Source organism: Vigna umbellata, chromosome 6 (genome assembly GCF_029865625.1).
Source record: "Vigna umbellata cultivar VRB3 chromosome 6, Vumbellata_1.0, whole genome shotgun sequence".
Taxonomy (NCBI): Eukaryota; Viridiplantae; Streptophyta; class Magnoliopsida; order Fabales; family Fabaceae; genus Vigna; species Vigna umbellata.
The window spans coordinates 18,064,284-18,073,725 of record NC_142170.1 but is presented as its reverse complement, the minus strand read 5'-3'; the positions used below and the strand labels follow the sequence as shown (position 1 = coordinate 18,073,725).

General features: G+C 34.6%; 1 protein-coding gene across 2 annotated transcripts; it reads right to left on the bottom strand.

Annotated features, from left to right (window-relative positions):
• Positions 1-3,078: 3,078 nt before the first annotated feature.
• LOC124841037 (uncharacterized) lies at positions 3,079-6,305 on the bottom strand. Of its 2 annotated transcripts, XM_047317210.2 has the most exons (4): positions 6,084-6,305; positions 5,262-5,377; positions 4,436-4,726; positions 3,079-4,101 (listed from the first exon to the last, which is right to left on the bottom strand). In XM_047317210.2, the coding sequence occupies exons 2-4, from the start codon at positions 5,367-5,369 to the stop codon at positions 3,544-3,546; spliced, it is 957 nt and encodes a 318-aa protein (XP_047173166.1). In that variant the 5' UTR covers positions 5,370-5,377; positions 6,084-6,305; the 3' UTR covers positions 3,079-3,543. The 2 variants fall into 2 exon arrangements, with proteins under 2 accessions (XP_047173166.1, XP_087948550.1); XM_088092424.1 differs by having other exon boundaries at positions 5,262-6,304.
• Positions 6,306-9,442: the final 3,137 nt, after the last annotated feature.

Genomic DNA, 9,442 nt, shown 5'->3' with positions numbered 1-9,442 from the left:
TCCCAATAGCATATTGCCTAGACATAGGAATATGAGGGTTGTTGTCTTTAAGCTTTTGTGCTTCATAATTAATTATTAGGGATGCTAGGAATTGTATGAACTCGTAATTAAGGATAGGCCTTCTTGCAAGGTGATTTAGAGAGTGGCATTAACATTGATGAAAAAAAATGATGAATTCCTAAAAGTATATGAGAGTGGATAAGATGAAATTGATAACCCCAACAACATACTCATCCATTTAATTCATTCAAGTGTTTGTATTCCTCTTTTCCATTGATCAAACTCATGCATACATGTTTAATTATTGTCTTTTGCATTTAAAACCTATAATCAATTGTTCACAAGTCTTAAATAATCAACAAATCATATAACTAACTAGGTCGTGAGTCCTTTGGGAGAATGATACTTGGTCTTACCGAGTTTTATTACTTGATACGATTCGGTCACACTTGCTGAGGGTTAAACAAGTTTTTGGCGTCGTTTTTCGGTGTTCATAAATTTGTCATCAGATAACAGTTGAAAAAATGTTATTTTTATACTTAATTTTGACATCAAAAACACCCTTTATGACTTAGAATCTAGCTTGAAATCATCTTTTACTTAAGTTGTGAAAATAAGATAGTTGGATGGGTTTTATGCTTGATTTTCCTTGTTTTGGCAGGAATTTAGAAGAATTAGATGAAAGAAGTTGAAGTAGCAAGGAGTTGGACTCAGGAAAGGAAGGAAAAGTGCATAATTCAAGTATCGCAGTCACCGCTCAGCGCCATTTCACCGTTGAGTGCCAAGCTTGCTTGTTGAGTACATTGTCTCGCGCTTAAGCGTCATCGCTGAGGGCTGATTCTGAGTGTCGCACTCACCGCTCAGCGCCATTTCACCGCTGAGTGGTCTTAATTTGGGCTTGGGCCAATTTTCTGTATTTTTAATAAACTATATAAGGGTTTAGTTGACCTAGGGTTGAGATCTTTGGACAGAAAGAGGCGAAATCACACTCCTTTCACCCCTTGGAGGCGGATTTTGGATGCGGAAGCTCTGATCTTCAACTTTTAGGGTTCTATCTTTAATTCTTTTCATTATTTTCATCTAGTTTCACCATGTCTATGGTGAACTAAACCTCCATTGTTGTTGGGGAAACGATGTAATCCTTTGAAACTCTCATGTATTGAATTGATTCTTGATTTTATATGTTTTACTTCATTAATTGTTAGGGTTTTTCCTTTATACTCTATGCATGCTTTGTTTAATTCATTCAATTGCATGATTATTGATGTTATCAATATGGACACATATAGGTAAATCTAGAATTGGAGAAATTCTCCCGGAAGCAATATTACCTACCTAGACATAGGAATAGGAGGATCGGTTGCCTTTAAGCTTCTGTGTGAATGTAATGCATGATTAATTGCTAGGGAGACAAGACATTGTGAACTAGTAATTAGGATTAGACTTTATTTACCGAGACATCGGGGTTTAAGGTAAATTAGAAAGTGGCATTAACATTAATGAAGAAGATAAATTCATAAATACATTTTGAGTGGATATGATAAGTCGTAAACCCCAACAACTTCATCATTCTATATTTTACATTAATCACTTTTGCTCTTTCAATCCAATTGGTCAACACTTGCATTCATGTTTATTTTCCGTAATCTAAACACGATGATTTCGTTTACAACTCTAATTTAATCAACAAATCACATAAGTGTTTAGGCCTTGAGTCTCTTGAAAAACGATACTTGGTCTTACCATTTATTTTTACTTGATACGATTCGGTACACTTGTCGAAGGGTTAACAACCCACCTAGATTAGTTCAACTTTTTATGATGTATTCATACCTAGATCAGTTCAATCTTTAATGATATTAAGCTTTTGTTTCTACATGGTTCGTATTCTGGTCACAAATTGTTCTTACATCCTTTTTATATTCGTAAGTGAAGGTGTAGTGCAACTAATTCAATGTTTTGTTGTTGTAGGAGTTGTCTAATACAGGTTTTAATCACCTGTTTCGTGAAAGGACCTCAAAATGTACAACATGGAAACTTCAAGAAAGTTCAGTTTCAATATGATTGAATTTATAAATGTATCTGTCTGTAATTCTTTAGTAGTATCAGGAAAATTCATCTGATTATGAACTGGGAATATAAAAGACAATTTGTGAATACTTTAAAGTTGCATAGAGTGACCACATATAGAAGCTTTTAACAGTTTCAAACATTTAATCATTTTGTACCAAACATCACTTTATACCAGACGGTGTAGAGTACAAATTAGGTTTTTTTTTTCCCAAATTCATCCAATTATTTTATATTTCATACAAATGGAAGTCTTTTAAAATTGTAGAGTGAACTTTATGGTAATTATATCGCACATCAGAAAGAAAAAGAAACAACAGTGTCTTTTTATAGTTTGTGACCTAAATGGAGCATTTATGAGATGAAACAAGATTGAGGTTTGCTGGGTTGGGCTGGTTGTACAAAATGTTGGCTTGTCCATCCCAAATTGAGAGCTGAGCCTGGGACCTTAGTGAAGGGGGCAACAAGGCCCCTGACTTTCCCCAGAGTCAATGTTTTCGAAGCCATGAACTTTCAATTAGATCACCAAGCTTTTATCTACAGCATTCAGGAAAATCTTTTACTTCACACCCCAACCACAATGTTTTTTTGTTTTTTTATAGACTGAAAAGAATATATATATAACAAATTTACATAAAAAGAACGAAGGAATGAGAGAAAACTCCCAATGCTATTTTGAAAAAATATATATGAACAACCAGGGAAGTTGTATACAACCCTGCGTTGATTGTTTTGACAAAAAAAGTTATATATAATGATTAACATTTTTTTTGCTCTATTTATTTCTTTTTGGTATATCATAAAAGCGAAAATAATGATTATATGTTGATTTAGCTTTAACATGCCTCTTATGTTAAGGTCCCTTATCAGCTTAAGCATGAATAATATGGACTAACTTATGTTATACAAAAGTTGAGTTTATAGTCGGAGGAATGTTTGTATCCGTTAGGACTGATAGTCAAGGAAGTTTTAGGATAGAAGGGGAAATAGTGTAAAATACAAACTAACTGAGAAACAAGTGTGATTCAAATTGAAATCTGAAAAGAACTATCAATTCATCTGCATATTTGCATTACTGTTACACTCCCTCATTCACGAAGAAAGTCAGTTAAACATGTCTTCATCACAATGAAGTCTGTCTTGAATTTGTTTTATCCTTCAACAAACTATTCTTTAGCATAAGTAAAACATCACCTGAATCTATCTCAATCCAATCTCAAAATTATAATCTCGATCTGAATTTCCATCATCTTTTTTTTTATCAAACGCTTCAAGGCTTTATGAAACCCATCAATTTCTTCATAGTAGACACAACTAAGTGTTGCTAGTCCACCGAAAAATGCCATCATTATAAGGATAAATGTAACTAAACTATAACTGTTCTTTGAAACATTCAAGTAGAACGAATGTACATTACTTGCATTTATCCTCATAACTAAGAAATCTATCATTAGACCCATCGAGTATGAAGTGCTAACTTACGTCTAAACTTTCTATTATTTCAAAGTGCATCTGCATACTTGGAGGCATATCAGCAAAATAATACCTTGAGAATACTTTTATTTTTCCCAAACTCTTAGGCACTTCAGATTCAAGAAGATGCAGCATTTTATCTTTTTCATTCCGTATCCAATCACGCCGCTTGTCACTCCATTGTCTCGGTGTTCCATGAAGGATAAAACGGACTTGAGGAGCTCCTTGCATGAGCCTTTTAGAGATTCTCTCAAACACACCATGGTTAGTTAGGTATGCCCCAGCAGTGTTCAGACCAACATCAACATAATGAATATCGCTGATGCTGTTCAGTAAGTCTTCCTTTGTTTTGGGAACAACGTAAATATCCTCAGATCCCACATCGGGTGAATTCACGTTAGAACCAATGTCTGAGAATCCCATTTCAGTAACTATCTGGTTCAGCACAGTTCCACCTTTGCTAAATCCAAGGATGAATGTCTGGGGCTGAGAGAAAGAACAGGCAGAAGTGAAGCCAGACTTTGAATCTACTTGCGTTCCTAAGATGACTTTTTTTGCCTGCATTACAAGAAATTCAAAAAATTGAAAGAAAAACATTTGTAATAATAAGCTGCAGACATGAACGGGAACCTTTTTTTTTCAGTTTAACTATTACACTCACATATCTCCAGTCATGTAGCACATTGGTGTTATGCCTTTTATATAGGATCATTAACTTAGATAAGTTAAGGAGCAAGAACATGATTAGGATATGCAATAACCTTGCTAAAGATGTTTGTTTTGCCTCAAATGGTTAGTAAGGTTAGAAGATGAGTCTTAACTACAACAATCAATATGGAAATTTAAGTTGCCAATAAGCATGCCTTCCTGGCATTTAAGATGGAGATCATACTTCTTCCAGGCAATTAGATAAGAGTGACACAGTTGATGTAGATGCAGGGAAACCATTTGGATTATATGAACTTGGTTCTCCGTATTGATTCATGGACAGTATGAAGTCCTTGTAGACAGCAAAAGGTCCATTAAAAACAGAAGCCTCAATAACCCAAGCATTGATTGAAGAACCAAATTTGGTCACAACAATTTCGGATAGTTTTTGTAAATTTGATATCCTCTCAATCACTGGGTTACCCGACCCTTCAACCCGGTCACCACAAAAAAATATAGCATTGGCGATAGGTACCTGTAACAAATCAGAAAAACATTTGGTATGCAGAAGGAAAGGTGGTAAACAATACAAGTTCGAAAACATCATCTTTATCCAAGATAATGAAACAGGGAATTCTGAATTTTAAGGTTCAATCACATTGAAATTATCTATTTTACATTTTCCAAAGTTTTAACCTTTATGCAGGAATCCCTAACATCACATAATTCAACTACATTTCAGCTAATGACCATAAGATGCCAATCTGCCCAACAAAAAAGCTTACCATTGAGTACTTTCAACTAGTAGAATCAAATGATTAACTGAGTTCTACTAAGGCATGCATAAACAGCATTTAGTAAGTCCCATGACAAAAGAAACTCAAATAACTTGCATTCATTATATTGCATGATTTTCTACTTTGTTAAGAAACAATGCTAAGCTAAATTCCTAAGATACATATTTAAAAGACTGATATATAAGTAGGCAACTGACTCAGTTTTTGTTGATCTAAACTAAAAGTTAATTGTTATCTATAAACAATATGGTTCTAGTTCAATGAATTACTTACACAAAGTGTTTTGGTTTCCGGAGAAAGGCAGAGAGACACACCAACCCTATGGAATCTCCTGCTATTAGGATGCAGAGGGACTCTCAAAACTCCACTCCAACGTTCCATCTAGAAATCTTCAGAATATTTGGGGGTGTCATGCACAGTGAATATTGGAAGTTGAGTGTATTGCATAAAGGGGCATCAAACTAACAAGTTCAGATATCCAATATGAAACTCAAGATAAGACTAGAAAAAGTGGCATATAAGATAGGAAAATAGTATTTTTACCAAAAAAATGTCTATAAATTTAAATGATAATTACCTACCTGGTTCAAAAAGAATAAAAACCTAACAGCAACTATGAGTCTTAACAATGCAGTAGTGATGTACAAGAGAAAAATAGGTTATGCACTTGCAAAGCAGTTTTATACTTTTTATTCAATCAGAAACCTCCATGTATAGTAAGTTGTTGATTTTACCATAACTATCCTAAAAGGCATTTCGTAATTTCTAATTAAATAACAGTATCATGAATCGATCATATATTCGCAATGCATTAAACTCTTGTGGGTACAATGTCAACAGCCCTAAATTTCGTTTTTTAAACTAATTATTACAAAAATAAGCTTTTTGTGCATGAGAATTTATGATCAGATAAGGGTATAAAAAAAATTATGATAACCTTAAAGTTGGTTCAGATTATTCATAAACTATTGATTGTCATGAAACTATGAAAACTTGTAGAGAATGAATTAATATTGCAAACAACAAAAAAAAGCACAGAAACAGAAGCACATCAAAATATAGACAGAGCGCCAAAAGACAAAACCGGAAAAATACTCTGAAATTTTAACAAAAACTTGAAGACAAAACAGTTTGAGGTAGTGAATATAAGATGTTCTTCTTCATTATCTGATTCTCATGGTGGCGTTTCTTCCTCTGCTCGGGATAGCGGGTTTCAGTTGCGGTGGATTTTGAAAATAAATGACGGGTGAAATGGGGAAATTTAGAGAATTTCTTGGTAAATAAATATAATTTTTTGTTTTACATAAAGATTTAAAATTTTAAATTGATAAAAGAAAAAAAGAAAAAGAAACACTACACATTTCTTGTACACACACGCATATCCAATGATAATATATTGTGTGTATGGAATTGGTTGGTTTTTATAATAAATGTTTTAGAAACTATATTACATGTGATATGTGATTAAATGAAAATATAAAACTTAATAACTGCTAATAGACATTGAGAGTTTGAAATATGGTTATTATAAATTAAATAATGATAATAAAATAAATTTTTATTATGTGAAATGTTCTTGCTAAAAGCTAGTCTTAAATGATATAAAATTAAAAATTAATAAAAATGTAAATATAATTAATTTGAATGGTGGAAAACAAAAGTATTAAACATATGCTATTTAAGAGACTTTCTGGAACATACATATTACCAAATAATAAGGCTGGTTATTGGTTACAAATTACAAAAAGGCAGAATCTTCGAATAGAATGTAAGGCTTGTGAAATTTTGTAACTTTTAATAGATTACAAATAGTAAGAAGGGATTGGGAGACTTCAAAAGTGCTTATGGATATATTCATAATATTTCTTGACAGAAAATATGACAAGGGATTTACGGTGTTCCTGCCTTCAGTACCACATATGTTTCTTCTATCTCTCTAAATTTTTTTAATTCTAATTTTATTCTTAGATTAAAATTTGTTTACTTTTATCTTTATCATTTAGATATTTTAATTTATTTGAAACCTTCTTCTTCTTATTTTCTCTTTACGGAAGTGCACCCCCATCTCACGGATCTCAATTTTCCATCTCTGTTTCACTTTCCCTCCATTCTTCCTTTCCTTTCTTTTCCCTCCATTTGTTTCTTCCCCATCGCACCACCATCATCACTTGACCTGCACCATTATCATAGGTACACTCACCACAATTCCAGGATATCAAAGTTGCGCGCTTGGTGGTTGTGGCTATCCCACAATGGTGTTGTCGAGGTCATCAAGCTCATCCACCATGCGCTCCAATCGGTACTGCAACACGTTCGCCATGTTGCTTAATTATGAACACCATCAAACAAAGCAGCAGCGCAAAAGGAATGATGCAACTTTTAGTTTCGAACCTAAACGCTAGCGTGACCATGTCATCGAGCTACACCTCCTCGATGTTGTTCTCTCCGGCCAAGATGAGTGCACCGGGAAACGGAGGTTCATCTCTGCTGATAAACAAATTTTTAATCCTTGGCAACGACGCCAAAAACTTGTTAACACTCGACAAGTGTACTGAATCGTATCAAGTAATAATAAAATAGTAAGACCAAGTATCGTTTCCCAAAGGACTCACAGCCTAGACAGTTATGTGATTTGTTGATTAAATTAGACTTGTAAACGAAAATATTGTTGTTGAATTACGAAAAATAAACATGAATGCAAGGTTTTGATCAATGGAATTGAAAGATGCAAAAACGGTTGATGTAAATTATGAATGATTATGTTGTTGGGGTTTCCGACTCATCCTATCCACTCTCGTGTATTCAAGAATTCATCTTTCTTCATTAATGTTAATGCCACTTTCTAATTTACCTTAAATCCGATGTCTCGGTGAAGAAAGCCTACTCCTAATCACTAGTTTACAATGTCTTGTCTCCCTAGCAATTATTCATGCATTACATTCGCACAGAAGCTTAAAGGCAACCAATCCTCTTATCCCTATGTCTAGGTAATATTGCTCTTGGGAGAATTTTCTCAGTTCTAGATTTACTTATATGTGTCCATACAAATAACATCAATGATCATGCAATTGAATGAGTTAAACAAAGCATGCATAGAGTATAGAAGAAAAACCCTAATAATTAATGAAAGAAAGCATATAGATTAAAGAACCAATTCAATACATGAGAGTTTCAAAGGATTACATTGGTTCCCCAACAACAATGAAGGTTTAGTTCACCATAGACATGGTGAAACTAGATGAAAAACAATGAAAGAATGAAAGATAGAACCCTAGAAGTTGAAGAATAGAGCTTGAGCATCCAAAATTCTCCTCCAAGGGGTGAAGAAAGTAGGATTTCGCCTCTTTCTGTCCAAAGATATTAATCCTAATTCGGCTAAAACCTTATATAGTTTCCTAAAAATTACAGAAAATAGGCCCAAGCCCAAATAAATGGCGCTCAGCGATACTTTTGTCGCTCAGCGGTAAGTGCGGGTCTTCAGAATTTACGCTCAGCTACAGTTTTGGCCCTCAGCGGTGACTGCGGGACTTCAAAACGCCGCTCAGCGGTAAAAGTGGCATTCAACGGTGACTGTGGCTCTTCTTTTGTGCACTTTCACTTCCTTTCCTAAGTACAGCTCCTTACTACTTCAACTTCTTTCATCTAATTCATCTTAATTCATGCGAAAACAAGGAAAACCAAGCATAAAACCCATCCAACTCTCTTATTTCCAAAACTTAAGCAAAAACATAATTTCAAGCTAATTTCTAAGTCATAAAGGTTGTCTTTAAGGTCAAAATTAAGTATAAAAATAATAGTTTTTCAACTGTTATCATCTGCCCTCAACACTTGCAACGCCTCCATCACCGGGAAACGGAAGCTCCACCGCACCCGTCACCGCCACCGCAAAATCATCACCAGCGAACCCTATGTCGTCGTATGCCTCACCGGCGCCACCGACGCGCGCACCTGCGTGACCCCTTGCGACATCTTTTTGTAAATGTTGTGCATGCACTCTTAAATTTGGGACTCTACAGGTGATTTGTAATGGTGCAGGCTTCGTGAAAGAAACAAATGAAGAAAAAAGAAAGGAAAGGAAGAACAATTGAGGGAAACCATCATCATCAGCACCTAAAATGTGGCCATTGATCAGATAATGGGTGAAGTGGAAACAGAGAAAATGGGTCTGGAAGAAATGAAGAACAAAGAACGAATAAAGGGCTATGGAGAAAATGTGTTGGGAAGAAACGGATCTAGAGAAGAAAAGGGATTGGAAAGAAATGGATCTGGAGGAGAAAAGTTTGAAAGTGAGAGTGGTGGGGGGAGGGGGAACTGCACGACTGTGAGTGAAAAATGAGGGATTCTGGGTTTTGATAAAAAAAAGTAAAAAAGAAAAAGATTAAAGTAAAAAGGGTAGTTTTATAATTAAAAACATTATGGGGAGGTGTAGGAAAAGTTGGGGTGGTGGAGGGAGC